The sequence below is a fragment of the Heterodontus francisci genome, chromosome 1, assembly GCF_036365525.1.
Source record: "Heterodontus francisci isolate sHetFra1 chromosome 1, sHetFra1.hap1, whole genome shotgun sequence".
Taxonomy (NCBI): Eukaryota; Metazoa; Chordata; class Chondrichthyes; order Heterodontiformes; family Heterodontidae; genus Heterodontus; species Heterodontus francisci.
In genome coordinates, this window is record NC_090371.1 from 109,092,956 (window position 1) to 109,119,211 (window position 26,256).

At 40.9% G+C, this 26,256-nt stretch overlaps 1 protein-coding gene across 6 annotated transcripts in view; it reads left to right on the forward strand.

Moving 5' to 3' along the window:
- trappc13 (trafficking protein particle complex subunit 13) overlaps positions 1–26,256 on the forward strand; it is a 119,098-nt gene that overhangs the window by 67,461 nt on the left and 25,381 nt on the right. For 4 of the 6 annotated variants that reach the window (XM_068034289.1, XM_068034245.1, XM_068034253.1 and 1 more), the window contains 3 exons: positions 6,154–6,198; positions 13,079–13,096; positions 21,562–21,695. In XM_068034289.1, the coding sequence (XP_067890390.1) occupies positions 6,154–6,198; positions 13,079–13,096; positions 21,562–21,695 (197 nt within the window). The remainder of the gene's footprint in view (positions 1–6,153; positions 6,199–13,078; positions 13,097–21,561; positions 21,696–26,256) is intronic. The other 2 variants (XM_068034260.1, XM_068034270.1) reach the window with 1 other exon arrangement.

A 26,256-nucleotide genomic window follows, 5' to 3' on the forward strand; every position in this document is an offset into this window, starting at 1 on the left:
TTACCCCCGATCCCATGTACTCTAATTTTGTTTACTAACCTGTGTGGGACCTTATCAAAAGCCTTCTGAAAATCCAAATACACCACATCCACTGGTTCTCCTTTATGCTACAAGTAACATCCTCAAAAAAAACTCCCGACAGGTTTGTCAAACATGATTTCCCTTTCACAAATCCATGTTGACTTTACCCGATCATATCATTATTTTCCAAGTGTCCAGTTATCTCATCCTTTATAATAGATTCCAATATTTTCCTAACTACTGACGTCAAACTAACAGGTCTGTAGTTCTCCATTTTCTCTCTCGCTCCCTTCTTAAATAGTGGAGTTACATTTGCTACTGTCCAGTCTGCAGGAACCCTTCCAGAATCTATAGAATTTTGAAAGATAACTACCAATGTATCCACTATCTCTATAGCCACCTCCTTCAAAACTCTGGGATGTAGCTCATCTGGTCTAGAGGATTTATCAACTTTCAATCCAATTAATTTTTCGAGTATTACCTGTTTATTGATACAAATTACTCTCAGTTCCTCATTTTTACAAGTCCCTTGGTTTCCTCGTATTTCTGGGATATTTTCTGTGTCTTCCTCCATGAAGTCACAAAGTAATTGTTTAGTCTCTTCGCCATTTCCTCATTCTCCACCATAAACTCTCCTGTCTCTACCTGGAATGGATTCATATTCGCCCTTGCTAATCTTTTCCTTTTCACGTAACTAAAGAAGCTTTTACAGTCCGACTTCATGTTTCTAGCTAGCTTAGATTTATAATCTCGTTTCCCTTTCTTTGTCAGTTGTCTTTGTTCCCCTTTGTTGGACTCTACATTGCTCCCAATCCTCGGGGTTACCACTTTTCTGGCGACCTTATAAGCCACTTCCTTTGACCTAATGCAATCATTAGCTACTTTTGTTAGCCACGGTTGATTCACCTTTCCTGTTGGGTTTTTGTGTCTCAGAGGAATGTATATTTGTTGTAAACCATGTAATATTTATTTATTTAGAGATACAGCACTGAAACAGGCTCTTCGGCCCACCGAGTCTGTGCCGACCAACAACCACCCATTTATACTAATCCTACATTAATCCCATGTTCCCTACCACATCCCCACCATTCTCCTACCTACACTAGGGGCAATTTACAATGGCCAATTTACCTATCAACCTGCAAGTCTTTGGCTGTGGAAGGAAACCGGAGCACCCGGCGGAAACCCATGCGGTCACAGGGAGAACTTGCAAACTCCACACAGGCAGTACCCAGAACTGAACCCGGGACGCTGGAGCTGTGAGGCTGCGGTGCTAACCACTGCGCCACTGTGCCGCCCATTTCTTTAAATACTAGCCATTGCCTATCTACCATCAAATCTTTTAATGTATTTTCCCAATCCACCGTAGCCAACTTGTCCCTCATACCCTCATAGTTTCCTTTCTTCAGATTTAAGACCCTGATTTCAGAATAAACTATATCTGTTTCAAACTTAATGTAGAATTCTATCATATTTCCTAATGGCTCTTTTACTGCAAGGTTATTAATTATCCCTTTCTCATTGCATATAAATCAAATATAGCCTGAACCCTAATTGGTTCTTCAACATACTGCTCCAGAAACCCATCTCATACATGCTCCAGGGATTCATCCTCCACAGCATTAATGCTGATCAGGTTTGCCCAATCTATATGTAAATTGAAGTCGTCCATTATTACTGTGTTGCCCATGTTACATGCAGCTCTAACTTCCTGATTTATACTGTGCCTAACATAACCACTACAGTGTGGTGGCTTATAATTAACTTGCACCAATGTTTGCTGCCCCTTGCTTTTCCTTAGCTCTGCCCAAACTGATTCTACATCTTGCTCCTTCGATCTAAGACCCTCTCTCAATAATGTACTGAGCGCGTCCCTTATAAACAGCGCTACCCCACCTCCTTTTTCCCTTCGCCTATCTCTCCTAAATGATGAATATCCCTAAATTTTCAGTTCCCAGTCCTGGTCAATGTTTCCCTAATGGCAATTAAATCATAACCATTTACCTCTGTTTGTACCTTCAATTCATCTACCTTGTTGCGAATGCTGTGTCAATTCAGTTAGAGTGCCCTTATCTTTGTCTTAACATTATTTCTCATTCCGATCCTATTTGATGTTTGTCTTCGTCACGTCTGCCTTGCAATTTCGCTTACTGCTTCTCTACTTCCTGGTAATCAGTTTTACCTTTCTCCAATCCAAGCTCCCTCTTAGGTTCCCAATCTCTTGATAATTAAGTTTAAACCCTCCCCAACAGCACTAGCAAACCTCCCTGTGAGGATGTTGGTCCCGGCCCTGAAACCCGTCCATCTTGTACAAGTCCCACCCACCCCAGAACAAATCCCAATGCCTCAGAAATCCGATGCCTTCCCTCCTGCACCAGTTCTCCAGCCGCATGTTAAATCCCTTAATCCTCCTATTCCTATGCTCATTGGCACGTTTCACTGAGAGTAATCCTGAGATTCCTGCTTTTGAGGTCCTGCTTTTTAATTTCATTCCTGTCTCCTTTAATTCCAATTTCAGGACCGCATTCTTCTTACCTATGTCGTTGGTACCAATGTGGGCCATGACCTATGGCTGTTCATCCTCCCCCAAAAGAACGTCCTGCAGCGGTCTTTGAAATCCTTGCCCCTGGCACCGGGGAGGCAACATACCATCCTGGTGTCACGTCTGCGGCCGCAGAAACGTCTGGCTGTTCCTGTAACTAACGAATCCCCTATTATTACTGCCCTTCCACTCCTCTTCCTCCCCTCCTGTGCAGCTAATCAATGACCCAGCCACCACTGCTCTCTGGGGAAGAAAATTCAGAAGATTAACTACCCTCTGAGATAAGAAATTCCTCATCTCCATCTTAAATTGGCAAATCCCTTTATTTTCAAACTTTGCCCTTTTTTGAAAGGTTTTTTGAACTCTTTTCCCCCATTTCACTTACAAACAGAAACAATCAAAACAGCACCAGGAAATAATGGTATGAATGAGCTGGGCGAAGGACTAGAATGAAAAAATGGTTAATTTTGCTTTGATAGTGGACGTAGGAAAAACAAGTTGGGTTTAAAGCATATGCATGGAGAATGCTGGAGTTATCCTCAAGGTATTGATGGCAGTTTGAATCAAATGGAGAAGACTAACCTCCGTAGTATTTCAAGCAATTGCTTGCCTTAACTCTGCAGTAATAATTATATACCACAAGCAGATGCACAATGAAATTGAAGAGCAATTTAAAAATGCATGATGTTGACTTAGAATGTTAAGTTATCTTGCACGATTGAGGTTGCAGTCACACAGTTTTCAGAAAAGTTCAGAAGTTCTATCGGGGCAATTAGTTGTAATGTGCATGATTGCATTTCTTTGAATTGTATAAACTTAATTTTTTAAACTACAGCATTTTAAAATTACATTAGATATTTTCTAATTGTTTCTTTATAGTATAGATTTATATGAATTTTTAAAGCATTTGTCAATATAGAAAATTGCAAAAGTTGTACGGTAATAGGAGTTGGCAGAATAATGAAAAGTAAAAGCCATAGAATCATAGAATAATGGAAATTTACAGTACGCAAGGAGGCCATTCGGCCTATTGCATCCGCGAAGGATGTTAAGGCATTAGAGAGGGTGCAGAAATTATTTATTAGAATCGTTCCAGGCATGAGAAACTTCAATTATGTGGATAGGTTGCGGAAGCGGGTCTGTTCTCCTTGGAGAAGAGAAGATTAAGAGGAGATTTGATAGAGGTGTTCAAAAACATGAAGGGTCTGGACAGAGTAGATAGAGAGAAACTGTTTCCATTAGCCGAAGGATCCAGAACCAGAGGATACAGAGGTAAGGCGATTGGCAAAAGAAGCATCAGCAACGTGAGGAAAAACTTGTTATGCAGCGAGTGGTTAGGATCTGGAATGCACTGCCTGAGAGTATGGTGGAGGCAGATTCAATCGAGGCTTTCAAAAGAGAACTGGCTAATTATCTGAAGAGAAGAAATTTGCAGGGCCATGGGGAAAAGGCAGGGGAGTGGGACTAGGTGAGTTGCTCTTGCAGAGAGTCGGCACAGAAACAACAGGCCTACTGGCCTGTGCTGTAACCATTCTATGAAATGCGCTACTCTCATCGGTACTCCTTGTTAACTCCTCAAAAAATTCAGTCATGTTCGTCAGACACGACCTTCCTTGAACAAATCCTGCTGTTTTTGATTAATCTGTGTCTTTCTAAATTGAGATTTATCCTGTCTCAGAAATTTTTCCAATAATTTTCTCACCACCGAGGTTTGGCTGAGTGGCCTGTAGTTACTTGGTCTATCCCTTTCTCCCTTTTTATACATTGGTACAACGTTATCAGTCCTCCAGTTTAGGCCTGTAGCCAGAGAGGATTGGAAAATGCTGGTCAGAGTCTCCGCTATTTCTACTCTTGGTTCACTTAACAGCCAGGTTTGGAGATTTATCCTCTTTCAAAGATGTTAAACCCCTTAATACTTCCCCTCTCGCTGTTAATTTCATCTAATATTTCATTCATACTCCTCCCTGATTGCAATGTCTGTATCATCTCTCTTTTGTGAAAACAGATGCAAAGTATTCATGCCTGTGCCCATGCATTCTGCCTCCGCACCCAGGTTATGCTTATGGTCCCTGATGGACCTACTCTTTCTTTAGTTGTCCTCTTGCTTTTTATTTATTTATAAAAGAAACGTTGGGTTTTCTTTGATTTTACGTGCCAATATGTTTTCATGCCCTCTGTTTGCTTTCCTAATTTCCTTTTTAGTTTCACCCCTACACTTTTTATGCTCCTTTAGGTTTTCTGCAGTAACGAGCCCCTGGTATCTGTCATAAGCTTCCCTTTTTTTCTTTATCCTCTCCTTTAAGCCCTTGACATCCAAGGTGCTCTGGATTTGTTAGTCCCACCTTTTCTCTTTAAGGGAACATGCTGGTTCTGAACCCTCACTATCACTTCCTTGAATGCCTCCTATTGATCTGGTACTGATTTACCTTCAAGTAGCTGTTTCCAGTCCACTTTAGATAAATCATATCTCAGCTTAGTAAAATTAGCTTTTCCTCAATTGAGAATTTTTATTCCTGGTCTATCTTTGTCCTTTTCCATTACTTCCCTAAGTCTAACAGAATTATGATCACTTCCATCAAAGTGCTCCCCAGCTGATATCTCTTCTAACTGCCATCCCTACAACTAAGTCCAGAACTGCCCCTTCTCTTGTCGGGCTTGTTAGGTACTGGCTTAAAAAAAGTTGTCCTGAATGCATTTTAAGAATTCTGCTCCTTCTGTGCCTTTCATTCTAATTTTATCCCAGTTAATATTAGGATATTTGAAATCACCCACTATTACTGCCCTGTTGTTTTTGCACTCTTCATATTTATTCTTCGATCTCGGGGGTCTATTGTACACTCCCAGTTGTGCGATTGCCCCTTTTTTTGTTGCTCAGTTCAACCCATTTAGCCTCATTTGATGATCCTTCTCCCATATCATCCCCCCCCCCCTCACAACTAATTGTTTATTTAATCAATATTACGACCCCCTCCCCCCCTCCACCATCCCATCTGAAAACCATGACTGCTTGTATTTCTTTCATTATGTGAATGGGTTGCTAAGAGCAAATAGCAGACTGCTGCAACTGAGGCTATACAGTTTGGGGATTATGTGTGTTAATCTGTTAGCACGTAATGGCTTTACAGTCTGTACTGTACAATGGTGCTGTGATTTAGTGTGTATCATAAGACATTTAATACCATCTACAATAAACACTGGCCTAATGCAAAAGGTATTTGATATATTCTGGTCAGAAGCAGTTGTGAAGTTAGCAGATTGGTACAGCATTTTAACATGAAAGGCTGAAAGCTAAATTGGTCTGCTTGGTATTAAACTTTTTAATCCCTAAGATTCTTTTTGACAAGGGATTTTGTTTTGGAAGGCTTCAAAGTCATGTGACTTTTATTTGTGGCAGAGAGTCCTTTGTATTTTGTCCAATAAGTTTATTGTACATTCTACATTTTCAGTTATTCAGTTGTACACAGATTTGAAGTTCAGCAAATTGCCAACAAAGAAACTGCTTAATTCTTAGACAGCATCTAAATCTAACAGTCCTGATGGATGATCTACCGGAGAAAACAGTCTTCAGCTTGCACTCTCTATTCACACAGGTCCTTAAACCACTCGATGTAAAGACCAAGTTCTACAATGCTGAAGTAAGTATACTGTTAAATTGTCATAATGTGCCAAGAGAAGTTCCAAATTTAGTTCGATTCGTTCCATTTATTTGGTTTCTTTTAAAGGCATATTGATATCTGTATTTATTATACTTCTGCTAGTAACACATAGCCACTATAATGTGCATGTGTATTCTTTTCTTCTGGAATATACTGTATATTTTAGATAGTTTTTTGTTTTAACTTAATAGCATTCTTTTTTAAACAGTCCTGTCTTTTTTTAAATAAATGCTTTTTTTACTTAGAGGGGTGGTCCAGCCTGTCAGAAACAGTGAACCTTTCTGTAGTTGGAAGAGCTGCATTTGCAGTGAGGTGAACAATCCATCCGTCTTGTCTTGCCCAAAATTCTGCTTTTTGCAACATGTTCATTACTTGTTTGCTGCGTTAAATTGATATACTGATACAGCTGTTTTTGGTAGTTTAAATGGCTGACATTTTTGGGCTTCAAAGCAATGACTATTGATTTCAGTGGAGAGCTCTGTACCTCTAGCAATAAAAACTACATGCCAGTCATTCTATGACACCATTTTAGATTTGTGCAAACAATTGAGGGAGAATATTGGCTGTTGTTCTGTTTCTTAAATTGAACTTATTTTTTATTTCATCAAATGTAGATTGAGAAATGAATAGTGCACATCCTGCAAGTACCACTATAACACAATTCCTGTAACGCCCATTTGTCGATTTAAGCTTGCCTCTTTATTGTATTTGCATCCGAGTCCTCCCACCTCTTAAAGACAGCTGTTTTCAGCATGCTACCCAACTGACTCTTTGTTTTATGCCTCTTGCCCAACATTTCCCCCGCTGCCTCTTTCATCTCCTTCCTTTTGCAACTGCCATCCTAAATTCTGACATATGTTTCACTTTTCTATGTTTCACACTCCCAATGCCACCTACACTCCCTATCTACCTCCAGCTAGAACACCAGTGCTTTAATTTCTGCTCCCCACTGCCAATATGATCCTGAGAAAAGCCTTGTGTGTTCTTGAGCATGGCCTGGGAATCACGTTTAAATTCTTCAAAGCATTTACATCTTCCTAAATACTGCTACCACCTCCCCCTCCCTGACCTTCAGTAGTTTCAGGCCCTGCACCCACCCCTGGTCCTTTCAGGTCCTGCATCCACCCCTGATCCTTTCGGGCTGCAGCACTTTTTTTTTTAATATTCCAAAACCCTATTGCTTTTGCTCTGTACTTCTGCACAATGTGACCGTACCCCCCACCCCCGCAAAAAGCTCCGTTGGATCTTTGGAAATGATGTAGGTTTTTAAACTTAAATACATTAATTTCTCGAGCCACTTTCTAAAAGTTATGCAAGTTGATGAGCAATTAGCATAGCTAGACCGATTTTATATATTTTCTAGATACTATTTATTTATCATTTAGGTTTGTTTGATTTCTTTTTGTTTCATTGGCATTTTTAGCTTGTGTACTGTTGAAGCATTTATTAAGGTCATAATTTCAGCTATTGTTTGCTTCCTTTGCATGTAAAGATGTCAGCCATCAGAGCTTGCAAATTGAACATGCTTGGTCATGAACATGATTAATCGAGATTTTTTTTTTTGGAGACTAAAATTGCTGTGGTTAGGATGTTTAGTTCTTTTAAAGGAATAAAAATTGTTCTATTGGTAAGTCAAATCATTATCAAAAGTTCCATTCTGTACAGACTGAAGTTAATCTATTTATTTAAATCTGTTCCAGTACTACAGCCCAAATGTCTGTCATGTAGAGTTTGGTAGCTTATGTGTAAAATTCACTGCAGCATCTACCCCTTTCTTGTAGGATTTACAGGCATTAGTAGAGCCTCAGGCACATTTAATTAAAATGCACGTTTTTGTCACCATAAGAGGTAATTGCCATATGTGCTGATACAGAGCAGTAATGTTGCAGGTTCAAGCCCTGGTTTGTGATGACTTAGTTGATCTTCGCTGGCATGTTAGTGTATGCTATAGTCTAAGTTTCCCCATTCCCAGCCATCGTGGTGACAATGTAAACAGTTATTTTTTTAATATTTCAACCAGTCATGATGTTTTTTCTGAAATGATAAAATAGGGTTTGTACTTTACTGATTAGGAAGGCAAAAGTTTGCCAGGGCTCCTACTTCTGATTTCTGTCGACCAACCCCCAAACCCCCCCCCCCCCCCCCCCCCCAACCTTTGCTGGACATACATCTGTTTGGATGCTACACTGTGATGGCCCCAATGGCAAATAGACCATTGCCATTCATTATCCAGATTCAGGCTTGAAGAATGAGTTCTTGAGAGACATGTCAAAGCGCTGTTCATGCAAATAAAGCTCATTGACTTTACAAGAGGACAACTGAGAGGAAAGTTTCTTGGGAGAGAATGATTTCTTCTTAAGAGCATATTTTTATTTTTGTTTGGCTGTTTGTGAAATTTCTCCCTCTCCAAGTTTCTTGGCTCTCCTGTGATTGAGGGCAGGTGCCAGTTGGTTTCTGGTAATGTTGCTAGGAAATGTACAAAAATGGCCTAAGGATGAATCCCTCATCTTCACTTCCTAAAGTGGCTGAATGTAAGAAAAGAAATTGAAGCTACCTCCCCATACTACTACACACTTTGTTAAATGTACAAGGGATACTTTATCATCCCCCTCTTTCTGGAAACTCAGCTGGTTTTCTTTTTTAAAATGTTCATTTAGTACAGAATATTAAGCTTGCCTGTTGCACCCTGGAGCATTTCAACTTTTTCACACCCATATATTTGTATTATGTTGTGTAAGACAACCCAATATTTTAAGTGATTTGATTCTAATTGAATTTTAAGAAGAAGCACTAAAAATGTAGCTTGCATTCATGAATTCTGTTGGCTAGCTTGTGTCTGAGGATGTTCAGCCTGTGTTAGAATTCAGCCTGCCATGTTGGACCTTGTTGATCAGTATTTTTGTTCAAGGATAGATATTACCAGAAAGATGAGCAACAGGAGCTGGCTGGGTGGTGCAATGGTTTACACAGCGGGCTTTCACCTCTGATACCTGACTTTATAGCCAGTCCTGGCAAATGGGATACAAGTCTCCTTTGCTGGCTTTTAGGGTAGTTTCAATCCAGTTCCAAATGAGCATAGGCTTACTGCACAAAATTGTCCATAACTTACCATTCATTGGCAATCTAGTTTAGAGAGACCACAGGATAGCTAGTGTGGGAAATGAAAAATGTCACTGATACAGTAGAGGCTGCTCTTGCACTGGGGCTGAGGCATGTGTAGGGAAACTTTACACTGCATATGGATATGCTGTACTGACCTCGGAGTGACTCCATCTGCCATTAGGCCCCTGAAATGGGAAATTCCACAGCATCAACCTTCCTAATCTTTCATAAGCATGAAGAATGCAGCTTGGCTGGTTAAAGTCATTAAAAAAAAATCTTTTTCATTTTATCTATTAATAAAACCTGAACTAGAAGTGGAGGAACATTCACAGGTACCCTGCCTAAAAATAAAGCAATAGTTGGTGGGGGGACGTACTCCTGTAGAAGGACACCTAACAATCATGACATCAGCCAGTCATTCGAATATGGTACAACTAAGTAAAGCAACCTGTAAAGATGTAGGTTTTGAATTTGAAGCCAAATTTTAAGTTCTGCTACTCTGATTCAGCATTGTAGCAGCCTTTGAGATCAAACTATTAGAAGTTAAAACAAATTACTAGTGTGGAAGGATGAAATAGTCATTGGGTTGGGTGGATTGCTTGCCAGTGTTTCATCTGCAATATGTGGTGACAGGGCAAGTTGTAATGAGCTAGTGATATAAGCAAGCATTACAGGTGTATTGAGTCTTAATGTTAAAACTACAGTTTTAATGGATAACATCAAAGAAATGTCACTAAAATGTTTTAAGGCACTTTTCAAGTGGGCATTAATATAGTTGAGGCTCCTTATTAAAACTGTCATTAGAAAATGAGAGGTGGTCTCATTGAACATACAAGGTTCTAAAGGGGTTTGACAGGGTTGACAAAGAGATTGTTAACCCTGGCTGGAGAGTCTAGAACACGGGGGCACAGTCTCAGGATAAGGGGCTGAACATTTTGGACTGAGATGAGAAATTCCTTCACTCAAAGGGTTGCAGGCCTTTATAATTCACTACCTCAGAGGTTATGGATGCTCCATCATTGAATGTATTTTAAGGCTGAGATAGACAGGTTTTTGATCTCAGGAAATCAAGGGATGTGGGGAACGGGCAAGAAAGTGGAGTTGAGGTAGATGAGCCATGATCATATTGAATGGCGGAGCCGGCTCAATGGGCTGTATGGTCTACTCCTCCTCCTAGTTTTTATGTTCTTGAAAATGGCTCACAGCAAAAATAGTGTTCTGGATGTGTGGAAGATGCACATAAATTTAATGTGAACATTTATGCAAGCTGTACCGCAAGACTATGTGGCATGGAACCGGATTACTAGGTTTCCAAACTAGGATGTGGCAAAAACGACAGTTGACAATTGACTAAATTGCCTTTATTCCTTTCAACTCTTGGAATTAGCAAAGTTTGCTTTTAACTGTAAATTAATGTAATTTACATTCCTATAAGATATATATGTTTTATAAATATATTTATTCATATAGCATCATAGAATGGTTATAGCACAGAAGGAGGCCATTTGCCCTGTTGAGTCTGCGCTGGCTCTTTGCAACAGCAAATCAGCTAGTTCTAATCCCCCCCTACCCTTTCCCCGTAACCCTGAAAATGTTCTTATCTTCAGGTGCTTATCCAAATCCCTAATGAAAGCCGCCATTGAACTTGCCTCCACCAACCCTCTTAGGCAATGCATTCCAGATCCTAACCACTCACTGCATTTAAAAAAAAATGTTTTGTCATGTCACTTTTGGTTCTTTTGCCAATCATCATAAATCTGTGACCTCTGGTTCTCGACCTGTTTGTCAAAGGGAACAGTTTCTCTCTATCTACTCTGTCTAGACCAATCATGATTTTGAACACCTCCTGTCAAATCTCTCAACCTTCTCTGTACTAAGGAGAGCATCAACTTGTCCAATCTATCATCGTAACTGAACCATTCTCATAAATCTTTCCTGCGCCCTCTCTAAAGCCTTCACATCATTCCTAAAGTACGGTGTCCAGCATTGGACATAATTCTCCAGTTGAGACCGAACCAGTGTTTTATAAAGGTTCATCATAACTTCCTTGCTTTTGTATTCTCTGCCTCTCTAAAGCCCAGGATCCCGTATGCCTTTTTAACCACTTTCTTAACCTGCCCTGCCACCTTCAATGGTTTGTGCATGTATACCCCCTTTAGAATTGTACCCTTTATTTTTATTGTCTCTCGTTCTTCCTACCAAAATGTATTGCTTCACATTTCTATTAATTAAATTTTATCTGCCACATGTCCGCCCATTCCATCAGCCTGCTTATGTTCTATCACTATCCTCCTCACAGTTCACAATACTTCCACGTTTTGTCATCTGCAAATTTTGAAATTGTATCCTGTACACCCACATCTAAATCATTAATATATATCATACTGCAACAGGAATATGCCGTTTTACCTTTTCATTGTAATTTTCTTATGAAGCCCCTTAAATCCCAGGGTCAAGAATGGCCATGTTATTGCTTCCAGACTTCTGCCAATCCATACGGAAATGAGCATCAGATGTGTAGAGATGGCTTTTCTATTAATTTTTCTCTTCTCCTTTTGGGGTAGCACTTGGTATTTCACTTCATCAGGATAGTTAAGATTAACATTTGTGGGGAAAGTATGAGGTCATCCACTGCGGATCTGCAAAAGACAAAGCAGGATCTGTTCTTAATGGTAAGAAACTAGGAGCTGTGGAGGAGCAAAGGGATTTAGGTACCCATGTACACAAATCACTGTAAGCTAGTGCACAGGTACATGAAGTATCAAAAAGGCTAATGGAATGTTGGCCTTTATTTCCAAGGAATTGGAGTACAAAATGGAGGAAGTCAGTTGCACAGAGCCCATTTGGAGTACTGCATTCCGTTTTGGGCACAGAATCACAAACAACATCTATTTTTTCTGGTGAGGAACAAGAGGCAAAATCTTAAAATTAGAACTTGGTCATTTAGGAATGAAATCACAAAGCACTTTTTCACAGAGTAGTGAAAATCTAGTATTTGCTCCTTTAAAAGACTGAATGCTGGGTCAGTTTGCAAGACTGAAATTGAGATTTTTGTTAAGTAAGGGTATCAAGGAATATAAAACAACGGTGGGTAAATGGTGATGAGGTACTGACCACCCATGATCTAAATGAACGGCAGAACAAGCCCAAGGGGCTGAATGGCTTACTGTGTTCCTATGTTACTCAGTGGCATTGGGGAATCAAATCAGTGGTTCCTTACCTGCAGCTTTTGTGAAAGGTTTATGTGCAAAGATTTTCAGTAATAGTAAAGTTTTTGTAATTGGAGCCAGTCCTTTGTGAAAAGTAGTAACACGTATCTGATAGCATATTTGTGCAAATCTTCTTCCTTATAGTTTCCAGAGGTATAAATATTTCAGTTAAAGCTCTCCTTCCTCGGGACAGGTAATGGAAAGTACTCATCCAAATTATCTCTTTCGAGTCCTATACAAATTTTACGAATAATTTTACAATTAATTTTAAAGAAAAATATTCTAATTGGCTTAATATCCTCTGCCATGGTTATCTTTAGTTTGAATACCTTGGAAAACACTAGCCTGATGAATGTACATCTGTTTATTTTGCCTCACTCATGGGTGATTACTTTGACCCTCTTTTCCATACTGTTAATAGTATATTGGGAACATGATGAAGAAGATAATTAAGCTTTTCATGAAATCTTTAGGTAAAGTAGTTCTTTTCTTTAACATTTAACCCTTATTACTCTAATGTTTGCTTTTTTTTAATTTTCCCCTATTAGAGTGACCTCAGTTCTGTGGTAATTTTTTATTTATTGCTACTTTGTGCTTTAATTTAATTGCAACATAATCATAATTGCTGTAATTAACATTGGCTAAATTTGCAGAAAAATAATGGAGAAGCATCAGTTAAATTTGAAATTACTGCTGTAACAAAAAAGTAAAATGAATTGTCTATGAAATGGTGACTCTTTGAAAATGTATAACTGTAAGTTATGGTTTGTTCATTTGAAAAATCTAATTTGTTTTTCCTAAACTATCTACAATTTAACCTCAGTAAATAACTATTGGAAATGTGGAAAGTTACTTCGGAGACCATACTGAAAAGTAACTAATTTGTTATGCTTTTCCATTATATCACTAATCTCATCCAAGCTTGCTTAAAATCTTTGTTGAAGTAAAATGCTGAATGACAAGTAAAATTTGTTTAATTAAGGGGATTTGAGCAATGGATTTGTGGCACATTCTTTGTTGAAAGTGACGTTTTAAAAATCCTTCAAAATTTGAGAGATGACCATATAAAAATATTAGCTTTAATCTATGGTTTGTTGTCTTAAAAAAATACACAGTTGATAATACATCCAGGGTTTTGGGCAGAAATCTAAAATGGGACACTTATAAACACAGAAATTTTGTCAGTAATGTTGTTGACATCTTGCACACAGCCCATTGTATTTGAGTGGAACCTATCAATATATGCTGTCAACAATGAGAGTTCCTTTTTTCACCCCCCAAAACAAATTGTAGATAAAAACAGAACATGCTAGAAACAGCAGGTCAGGCTGCATCTGTGCAGAGAGACATAGAGGGTTAATGTTTCAGGTCAATGGCCTTTCATCAGAACTACTCTTTGAGTAATCTAACTTAGCAAATGTTTGTATTTGTGGAGCTATTGCATTTGATATTCAAATAAATCCGGTCATTATTGAACACTGAGGTAATTCAACTTATGTTCATAAACATTGATTGCATTTGTTTAAATCATAGAAACTTACAGCACCGAAGGAGACTAGTGTCTGTGGTGGCTGTTTGAAAGAGTGCTTCGTCCCACATCCCTGCATTTTTGTCTGTTACCCTTTTTAAGTTCCTCATCCTCATCTGTCCAACTCCCTTTTTATTTATGGAATCAGCTTCCACCAGCTTTTCAGGCAGCACATTCCAAATCCTGACCACTCTTAAGTCAAAAAGTGTCTCCTCATCTCCCCTCTAGATCTTTTTCCAATGATTTTGAATCTGTTGCTTCTGATTATTACCTACTTGCCGAGGGAATTTTTCTAACCTGGTCTCCAAACTGAAGTGTCTCATCCGTGTTAAACCTCCTCTGTACCCTTGCTAATGTCTTTACATTTTTCCTGAAGAATGGTGCCCAGTATTGTCCGCAATACTCTAGCTGAGGCCTAACCAGATTTATAAAGTTCTAACCTGATCACCTCACCTTTGTATTCTATTGTTTTGTTTATAAACCCAAGTAACCTTTTTTTTTACCCACCTTATCAATTCACCATTAGGTATTTGTGTATGTGGACACCAAGGTGTCTCTACTCATCTACACTTTACAAAATTGTGCCATTTGCAGTATACTGTTTCATATCTGTCCTCCTAAAGTGCATCAATTCACACTTCTCCACATTGAACTCCATCTGCTCTTCCCGTTTCACCATCCTGTCTGTCATCCTGAACTCTGTAACTATCCTCATCATGATCTACTACTTTGCCAGGTTTCGTATTTTCTGCAAACTTTATAATACTGCTCCCTACATCTGAGTCTAGGTTATTTCTAAAAATTGCAGAGAGTAATGGACCCAAAACTGACTCTTGGGCAAATACCACTGCAAACCACCTCCCAGTTTGAAAAACAGCATGCTTTGCTTCTTGTCACTGAGCCAATTTTATATCTATACCGCCACTTTCCCCTTAATACGATGAGCTTCCATCGTCTTAGGCATTCCATACAGGAGACTTACTTTGTCGGATGCCTTCTGAAAGTCCTTATGTACAAAACCTTTTTTTTTTTTCGTTTCATGGGATGTGGGCATTGCCAGCAAGGCCAGCATTTGTTGCCCATCCGTAATTGCCCTTGAGGATGGTGAGCTACCTTCTTAAACCACTGCAGTCCATCTGGTGTGGGTACACCCACAGTGCTGTTAGGGAGGGTGTTTCAGGATTTTGATTCAGTGACAGTGAAGGAATGGTGATATATTTCCAAGTCAGGATGGTGTGTGACTTGGAGGGGAATTTGCAGATAGTGGGGTTCCCATGCATCTGCTCCCCTTGTCCTTCCAGGTGGAAGAGGTCGTGGGCTTGGAAGGTGCTGTCGAAGGAGGCGTGATGAGTTACTGCATTGCACCTTGTATATGATGTACACTGTCGTCACTGTGTGCCATTAGTGGAGGGAGTGAATGCTGAAGGTGGTGGATGGGATGCTGATCAGGCAGGCTATTTTGTCCTGGATGGTGCCAAGCTACCTGAGTGTTGTTGGAGCTGCACTCATCCAGGCAAGTGGAGAGTATTCCATCACACTCTGACTTGTGCCTTGTAGATGGTGGACGGGCTTTGGGGAGTCAGGAGGTGAGTTACTCGCCGCAGAATTCCCAACCTCTGACCTGCTCTTGCAGCCACGGTATTTATATGGCTACTCCAGTTCAGCTTCTGGTTAATGGTATCCCTCCAAGATGTTGATAGTGGGGGATTCAGCGATGGTAATGCTGTTGAATGTCAAGGGGAGATGGTTAGATTCTCTCTTGTTGGAGATGGTCATTGCCTGGCACTTGTGTGGCACGAATGTTACTTGTGCTTAGCAGCCTAAGCCTGAATGTTGTCCAGGCCTTGCTGCATATGGACAGGGACTGTTTCAGTATCTAAGGAGTTGCGAATGGTACTAAACATCATACATATATCAGCGAACATCCCCACTTCTGACCTTATGATGGAGGGGATGGTCATTGATGAAGCAGCTGAAGATGGTTGCGCCAGGTAACTACCCTGAGAAACTCCTGCACTGATGTCCTGGGGCTGAGGTGATTGGCCTCCAACAGCCACAACCATCTTTCTTTTTGCTAGGTAGGAATCCAATCAGTGGAGAGTTCTCCACGCACCCACCCCCGATTCTCAATTTGGTTTCTCAACTTCAATTTTGGTCGAGCTCCTTGATGCCATGCTCGGTCAAATGCAGCCTTGATGTCAAGGCGAATCGCTCTCACCTCACTTTTTAAAACATTTTTATTTAGAGATACGGCACTGAAACAGGCCCTTCAGCCCACTGAGTTTGTGCTGGCCATCAACCACCCATTTATACTAATCCTACATTTAATTCCATTACCCTCTCACATCCCCCACCTTCCCCTACCACCTACCAATACTAGGGGCAATTTATAATGGCCAATTTACCTATCAACCTGCAAGTCTTTGGCTGTGGGAGGAAACCAGAGCACCCCGGCGAAAACCCACGCGGTCACAGGGAGAACTTGCAAACTCCGCACAAGCAGTACCCAGAATCGAACCCGGGTCGCTGGAGCTGTGAAGCTGCGGTGCTAACCACTGTGCCGCCCTTCTTGAATTCAGTTCTTTTGTCCATGTTTGCACCAAGGCTGTAATGAGGTATATGTAGCTGAGTGACCCTGGCAGAACCCAAACTGAGCATCGTTGAGCAGCTTGCTGCTTTTTAAGTGGCGCTTGATAGCACTGTTGACCACTGATGATGGAGAGAGTAGATTGATGGGACAGCAATTGGCCGGATTGGATTTGGCCTGCTTTTTGCAGACAGGACGTACCTGGGCAATTTTCCATATTGTCGAGTAGATGCCAGTGTTGTAGCTGTCCAGGAACTACTTGGCTAGGGGTGCGGCTAGTTCTGCAACACAAGTCTTTATTTAGCGCTATGGCCGAGGTGCTGTCACAAACCAACCGTATCTAGCGTCTTTAGCCATTTCTTGATATCACGTGGAGTGAGTGATGCTGGGGACCTCAGGAGTAGACTGAGATGGATCGTCCTCTCGGCACTTTGGGCTGAAGATGGTTACAAATGCTTCAGCCTTGTCTTTTGCACTGATGTGCTGGGCGCTTCCATCATTGCAGATGGGGATATTTGTGGAGCCTCCTCCTCCTCCTCCTGTCAGTTTAATTGTCTACAACCATTTACGACTGGATGTGGCACTACTGCAGAGCTTTGATCTGATCCGTTGGTTGTGGGATCACTTAGCTCTGTCTATTGTACGCTGCTTCCATTGTTTGGCACGCAAGCAGTCCAGCGTTGTAGCTTCACCAGGTTGAAACCTTATTTTTATGTATGTCTGGTGCTGCTCCTGGCCTGTTCTCCTGCACTCTTTATTGAACTAGATTTGATTTCTTGGCTTGGTAGAGTGAGGGATATGCTCATGAGGTTACAGATTATGTTTTTGAATACAATTCTGCTGCTGATGGCTACAGCACCTCATGGATGCCCAGTTTTTAGCTGCCAGATCCGCTGTTCTATTCCATCTAGCATGGTGGTAGTGCCACACTCCACAATGAAGGGTATCCTCAGTGTGAAGGCGGGTCTTCGTTTTCGCAAAGATTGTGCAGTTGGCACTCCTTCCAATACTGTCATGGACAGATGCATCTGCAACAGGTAGATTGGTGAGGACGAAGTTAAGTAGGTTTTTCCCTCTGGTTGGTTCCCTCATCACCTGCCGCAGGCCCCGTCTAGCAAGCTATGTCCTTCAGGACTCTGCCAGCTTGGTCACTAGTGGTGCTACCGAACTACTCTTGATGAACATTGAAGACCCCAACCAGAGTCCATTCTGTACCCTGCCACCCTCAGTGCTTCTTCCAAGTGGTGTTCAACATGGAGGAGTACTGATTCATCAGCTGCGGGAGGACGGTAGTCAGTAGGAGGTTTCCTTGCCCATGTTTGACCTGATGCTATGAGACTTTGTGGCTTCCGGAGTCAATGTTAGGACTCCCAGGACAACTCCCTCCTGACTGTATACCACTGTGCCTCCACCTATGGTGAGTCTGTCCTGCCGGTGGAACAGGACATACCCAGGGATGGTGGTGTCTGGGACACTGGATGTAAGGTATATTTCTGTGAGTATGACAATGTCAGGCTGTTGCTTGGCTAGTCTGTGGAACAGCTCTTTCAATTTTGGCACAAGGCTCCCAGATGTTAGCAAGATGTTAATGTCGACAGTGTTGGGTTTATCGTTGTTTCCAGTGCCTAGGTCGATACTGAGTGTTCCATCCATTTTTATTCCTTTTCAACTTTTGTGTAGTGCTTTTGAACATTGAGTGGCTTTCTGGACTATTTCAGAGGGCAGCTAAGAGTCAAACACACTGCTGTTGGTCTGGAGTCACACATAGGCCAGACCAGGTAAGGACGGCAGATTTCCTTCCCAAAACGGCATCAGTGAATCAGATGGGTTTTTATGACCATCGGTGGTAGTTTCATGGTCACCATTACTGAGACTAGCTTTCAATTCCAGATATTTATTAATTAATTGAATTTAAACTCTACCAGCTGCTGTGGTGGGATTTGAACCTGTGTCCCCAGATTATTAGCCTGGGTGTCTCGATTACTAGTCCAGTGGCATTACCACTCCATCAACGTCTCTGATTTCGCTGATGATTGCACAGTGTTCAGCCCCATTCGCGACTGCTCAGATACTGAAGCAGTCTGTGTCCATATGCAGCAAGACCTGGACAACATTCAGGCTATGGCTGATGTGGCAAGCTACATTCGCACCACACAAGAGCCAGGCAAAGACAATCTCTAACAAGAGCGAACCCAACCATTTCCCTATGACCTTCAAAGGCATTACCATGGCTGAATCTCCTATTAACATCCTAGAGGTCACCATTGACCAGAAACTGAACTGGACCAGCCATATAAATACTGTGTCTATAAGAGCAGATCAGAGGCTGAGATTTCTGTGGGAAGTAACTCACCTCCTGACTCCCCAAAACCTTTCCACCATCTACAAGGCACAAGTCCGGAGTGTCATGCAGTACTCTCCACTTGTCTGGATGAGTACAGCTCCAACAACACTCAAGAAGCTCAACACCATCCAGGACAAAGCAGCCCACTTGATTGGCACCCCATCCACCACCTTCAACATTCACACCCTCCACCACAGTGGCAGCAGTGTGTACCATCTACAAGATGTACTGCAGCAACTCACCAAGGCTCCTTCGACAGCACCTTCCAAACCCAAGACCTCTACCACCTAGAAGGACAAGAGCAGCAGATGCATGGGAACACCACCACCTGCGACTTGGAACTATATCATTGTTCCTTCACTTTCACTGGGTCAGAATCCTGGCAATCTCTTCCTAACACTGAGTGTAACTTCAGAGCTTGACTGGCCTTTTTAAAAAATTTTTTTACCATGTGCCTGCTTTTCCTGTAGTCGGAGCTGCTCATTATTCCGCTACTAACAGTCTGTCTGGACTAATGCTTTGTGTCTCAACACAAACATTAACACACGCTTTGCCTTTGTCCCTGCACAGCTTTGTTATTTAATCTCTCCTGCCCTATCAAACACCTTCCCCTTTATTCTCTCCCCCATCCCCTCCCCTTCACTTGCTTAACACCTAATTCTTTTCTAACCGTTGCCAGTTCTGATGAAAGTTCACAGACCTGAAACGTTAACTTTGCTTCTCTCTCCACAGATGCTGCCAGACCTGCTGAGTATTTCCAGCACTTTTTGTTTTTGTTTCAGATTTCCAGCATCTGCAGTATTTTGCTTTTATTTATATAACTGTATCTTTCTAAACCGCATGGACTGCAGTGGTTCAAAAAGAGAGCTCACCACCACCTTCTCAAGGGCAATTAGGGATGGGCAACAAATGCTGGCCTAGCCAGCGATGCCCACATCCTGTGGAAGAATTTTTTTTTTAATTCTTCCTGTAGGATCCATACAGCCAGAAGAACAAGGTACTTTCCTTTTTTACTTGGCTAAATTCAAACTTGGATCCAGGAGTGAAAGGACAAGATGCTAACCACTATGCCACCCAGTTCCATATTTAAGCATGTTAATAACTGCTTATTGCATAATATGCATATTTTATAACCTCTTTAAGTGATTAATCCACATAACTGAACAGTATAGTATAAAACCTTTACTGTTTTTTCCCATTGTTTTTAATTAACCACCATACACTATTCATAGGACAAAGTATAAACTGCTAAATCATTTTTTCTTCTCTGTCCTCAGTTTCTTCTCCCCTCCATGAAAAAGTAAATATTTATTGTGTGTTGGTAATATGAATCAAATATTGCAAGGTTACTTTAATAAATTGCCTAAATTTGTTCATTTCAATTTTAAAAAAAAATACTGATGCCAGAAACAGCTTATTAATTGGTGTTAACCAGGCAGTTTATGGTGAGGCTGATGATTACATTGTAAAAAGCAAAATTAGAAATATGTGCCATTTACCATATGCCCTTCATGTACAATCACTTTCTACACAAACTTTTTATTTGCTAACTAGAAAGAGCTTTGAAGGCAAAACTGTTAACATTTATGATGTTTTGGTATGTTGAATAGGGAATTTTCTGATTTGCTATTTGGTTTCAAAAGCAGTGCTCGGGAATATTTTAACCACTCAGAAACTCAGTAGTAGCATAGTCTTACCAAACCAGCGTTATTATTTTGTCCCTTTTTTGTGAATATGGAATTATAATTTTTTGCTCCTTATTTAAAGTACTATTCATGGTGAAGTACTTGAATATTATCTAAATTAGATAAAGGTATGACTTGTAATTTGAGGCTTAGTTTCAAATTAGATGAAATATAAATAAATAGTTCTGCTCTGGGTAACCTGTGCCATAATCATAACCAACATGCTCTAAATATAGAGCAAGTTATGGGTTAAGCTGTTAATAAAATAGAAAAGGGGTTCACTGCATATCCCGTTCCTCCCTTGTAGGAAAATTAAAGAAAACATGGATGATTAACAAATCAACATACTTTCAGATTACTGTATCTCAGTTGTCAAAGCAAATAGTTAAATTTAAATTAAGTAATTTTATTAGTACAGCTGCCTACCCATAAGTTTCAACTATTTTATTTCTTCATGTTTACTTTAACTTGGTATGTCATCTCACACAATTTTAAGAGTGACTAGTATCTACTATATTGGATCTTGCTTTTTTAATTTGCTTTTGTTTCAAAGGGGGAGAGTAACTGATGTGCATTACTCAACCAGTGAGACCAATGTTTTTAAAATATTTTTTATAGACAGTCCAAACTAATGTTTAATACCCCCCAGGAGTCAGCTACTTGTAATGTGTGAAAAAAATTGCATTTCAGTAAATTTATCCCAAATCCATTGCAATAACTAAATCAATAAACTAATATGGAAGTGAGTAAGACACTTCTAGGAATAATGCTTCTGCTTTTCTTCATTGATTACCTGTCCTGTGATTCTGAGGCATGAACTAATAATATTTTGGTTAATTCTCAGAAGAGCTGATACAATGTTGTTCAGAAGATTTTTTTCCCCACAGACTGATGAAGTCTTTCTGGAAGCTCAAATACAGAATATCACAACTACCCCAATGTACATGGAAAAAGTTTCTCTAGAGCCATCCATAATGTACAATGTAACTGAGCTGAATACCGTCAATACAGGAAGGGATGGGTAAGAAGAAAGTGTTAAGTTATCAGCTGTGCTTGGTCAGACTGCTTTTCTTTATTCCCCCATACCCTGCAGTATTTGTGTAGCTTTTACAATTTGTTGCATGTTGATTTGAAAAATTAACTTTTTGTCCATATTTCTTTAATGTCTTCAGTTTTAACTTTTTTTGGTGATTGCTCCCTTTCTCCAAAATCACTGCGATGTATACCAGTATTTCTGCTCTGCTAACTAGAAATCAATCTGCGTGCAGCAAATTAATATATGTGCTACTGAAATGTGAAGTTCCACCTCTGAGGTGGGTGAGAATTCTTGTGACTGTCTGAATTGAATGTTACTCTTTTTGGAACTTGTAGCTGTAAGACTATGAAATGAGTATCTTGATACTACATGACTGAAGGTTCTTTTATTTCAACACTCTTGGTTCTTCTGTGTGGGGGTGGAGAGAGGTGGGAGGATGATATTTTCAGATACTTGTCAATATGTTGTATAATGCCTCAAAAATTTCAATAAAATGGATCTGATTTGGTGATGCCCAATTATGGTGAGCAACACCTTTAAAATCAGTTTGATGTAGAATATTGAAAAATTGATTCCATTTCTGATTAACTGTCCTGTAAAGCAATTATGGACTTGGTTGATAGTCTCTCTCCCTGGATTGTTCACTTTGGAGAAAGAGTCTCTCTCCCTGGATTGTTCACTCTGGAGAAAGGTGATCTGTGCTCCTATAAGTTGCATTGCTATGATGCAGGAGTTTCGTATTTGAAAGGAAGTGCTGTTAAGATGCAAGCCAAGGAACTTCGCTGTTGTGTTCAAACGATTAACAAAGGACACAAAAGGCAGTTCTGGCTTTAAAAAAAAAACGCTTCCATTTTGTAGGTTTAGACAAGTTCAAAGTGGTTTCCCTCTAAACATTGGTGTGTTTATAATCAGCTTTAAAGAGGTGTCATTCAGGGTCCCATGCATTTGTCTAATTATAAATGCATTTTCCATGTCAATGAATGTTGATGCCTGTTTAGAATCTTCTAGCTTTGGGATCACTATTCAGTACGCATGTTCATTCTATCATATTGGTGTACGTCACCATGTAGGGTAGTCATATCCACTGCTACATTAGTTGCAGAATCTTGTATGATCATATCAGATAGCTGCACCATTACTCTAATTGTTGGCCACATTCTGCAGTTTAGGTAAAGTGGAACAACTCCTTGTACTCTCGTCATGTTATATTTGGAAGGGGCAGATTGCAAATGGAAATGAGTTTTCCTATAAGAGAGGGCGTCATGCAATGCTAACCATTATAGACCCAATATTGCCTGTAACATAATGGAAAAATTAGAAGAGGATTGCTTTTTGGCATTTGGGAAATATTGCATAATTATTGGGCTGTATAACGAAACAATTGCCAATATAGTTTAATGTAAAAAAATTTGAATACATTTCTTAATTTTTAATCAAGTATTATATAATGCAGTCTGGAGTCATGTACATGATTCTGTATGAAATTGAGAAAATCTTAACAAAGCAGATTACAGTAATAAAGACCATAGAACCAAGCTCAAAGGAACTTCTACAGGGAGTGTGTGCTGACTAGTTGTGGATGTGTGCATTTTGAGTTTTTGTGATCTGCAGACCTGTGTGATTGAAGCCAAATCTGAACATACAAGCTAGGAGCAGAAGTAGGCCATTCATGGCTGATCTGTTTGTGTCTCGAATTCCACACCCCTATCTACCCCCGATAACCTTAGGTTCTTGTTAGGCAAGGGAATCAATCTACATAGAATCATAGAAATCATTGAAATCATTGAAAGTTTAAGGCACAGAAATAGGCCACATGGCTTATCATGTACCTCCGCCTTAAAATTATTCAATGACCCTGCCTCCACCACCTTCTGAGGCAGAGAGTTCCAAAGTCGCACAGCCCTCTACGGGGACGGCACAGTGGTTAGAACCGCAGCCTCACCGCTCCAGCGACCTGGTTTCGGTTCTGGGTACTGCCTGTGCGGAGTTTGCAAGTTCTCCCTTTGACCACGTGGGTTTCCTGCCACAGCCAAAGACTTGCAGGTTGATAGGTAAATTGGCCATTGTAAATTGCCCCTAGTGTAGGTAGATGGTAGGAGAATTGTGGGGATGTGGTAGGGAATATGGTATTAATGTATGATTAGTATAAATGGGTGGTTGTTGATCGGCACAGACTCGGTTGGCCGAAGGGCCTGTTTCAGTGTTGTATCTCTCTATGACTCTAAAACAATCCTCCTCATCTCTGTACTAAAAGGGCGACGACTAATTTTAAAACAGTTCTGGACTCACCCACAAGAGGAAACATCCTTTCCATATCCACCTTGGGCGGCACAGTGGCGCAGTGGTTAGCACCGCAGCCTCACAGCTCCAGGGACCTGGGTTCGATTCCGGGTACTGCCTGTGTGGAGTTTGCAAGTTCTCCCTGTGTCTGCGTGGGTTTTCTCCGGGTGCTCCGGTTTCCTCCCACAAGCCAAAAGACTTGCAGGTTGATAGGTAAATTGGCCATTATAAATTGTCACTAGTATAGGTAGGTGGTAGGGAAATATAGGGACAGGTGGGGATGTTTGGTAGGAATATGGGATTAGTGTAGGATTAGTATAAATGGGTGGTTGATGTTCGGCACAGACTCGGTGGGCCGAAGGGCCTGTTTCAGTGCTGTATCTCTAATCTAATCTAATCTAATCTAAACCTTGTTGAGACCGTACGGGATCTTATACTTCAATCAAATCTCCTCTCACTTTTCTAAACTCCAGTGAAGACAAGTCCAGTCTGTCCAACCTTTCCTCATAAGACAACCCGCTCATTCCAGATATCAATCCAGTAAACCTCCTCTGAACCGCCTCCAAAGCATTTACATTCTTCCTTAAATAAGGAGGCCAAAACTGCACACAGTATTCGAGATCTGGTCTCACCAATGCCCTATGTAACTGAAGCATAACATCCTTACTTTTATTTTCAATTCCTCTCATAATGAAGGATAGCATTCCATTCTCTGCCTTTATTACTTGCTGTACCTGCATGCTAACCTTTTGTGAATCATGCACGAGAACACCTAGATCCCTCTGCACCTCTGAATTCTGCAGTTGTTCTCCGTTTAAGTAATACTCTGCTTTTTTTATTCTTCCTGCCAAAGTGAACAACTTCACAGTTTCCCACATTATACTCCATCTGCCAGATTTCTGCTCACCTATTCACCCTATCTATATCAGTCTGCAACCTCTTTTTATGTCCTCTTCACAACATACTTTCCTACTTATCTTTGTGTCATCTGCAAATTTATCTACCATGCTCTCGCTCCACTCATCTAAATCATCGATATAAATTGTAAAAAGTTGAGGTCCATGCAGGATTCCACTCATCACATCCTGCCAATCAAAAGGACCCATTTATGCATACTCTCTGTTTGCCAGCCAGCCAATCTTCTGTCCATGTTAATGTGCTACCCCCCTACACCATGTGCTCCTACTTTGCGCAATAACCTTTTATGAGACACCTTGTCAAATGCCTTCTGGAAATCCAAGTACAGTATGTCAACGGGCTCCCCTTTATCCACAGCACATGTTACTCCTTCAAAGAACTGCAATAAATTGGTTAAACATCACCTCCCTTTCACAAAACCATGCTGACTATTCCTGATTATCTTGAGTTTTTCTATGTGCCCAGCTATAGTTTTTTTAAATATTCATGCATGGGATGTAGGCGTCACTGGCCAGGCCAGCATTTACTGCCCATCACTAATTGCCCTTGAGAAGGTGGTGGTGAGCTGCCTTCTTGAACTGCTGCAGTCCATTTGGGGTAGGTATACCCACAGTGCTGTTAGGAACGGAGTTCCAGGATTTTGGCGCAGCGACAGTGAAGAAACGGCGATATAGTTCCAAGTCAGGATGGTGTGTGACTTGGAGGGGAACTTGCAGGTGGTGGTGTTCCCATGTTTTTGCTGCCCTTGTCCTTCTAGTTGGTAGAGGTCACGGGTTTGGAAGGTGCTGTCTAAGGAGCCTTGGTGCATTGCTGCCACTGTGCGTCGGTGGTGGAGGGAGTGAATGTTTGTAGATGGGGTGCCAATCAAGCGGGCTGCTTTGTCCTGGATGGTGTCGAGCTTCTTGAGTGTTGTTGGAGCTGCACCCATCCAGGCAAGTGGAGAGTATTCCATCACACTCCTGACTTGTGCCTTGTAGATGGTGGACAGGCTTTGGGGAGTCAGGAGGTGAGTTACTCGCCTCAGGATTCCTAGCCTCTGACCTGCTCTTGTAGCCATGGTATTTATATGGCTACTCCAGTTCAGTTTCTGATCAATGGTAGCACCTAGGATGTTGATAGTGGGGGATTCAGCGATGGGAATGCCATTGAATGTCAAGGGGAGATGGTTAGATTCTCTCTTGTTGGAGATGGTCATTGCCTGGCACTTGTGTGGCACGAATGTTACTTGCCACTTATCAACCCAAGCCTGGATATTGTCCAGGTCTTGCTGCATTTCTACATGGACTACTTCAGTATCTGAGGAGTCACGAATGGTGCTGAACATTGTGCAATCATCAGCGAACATCCC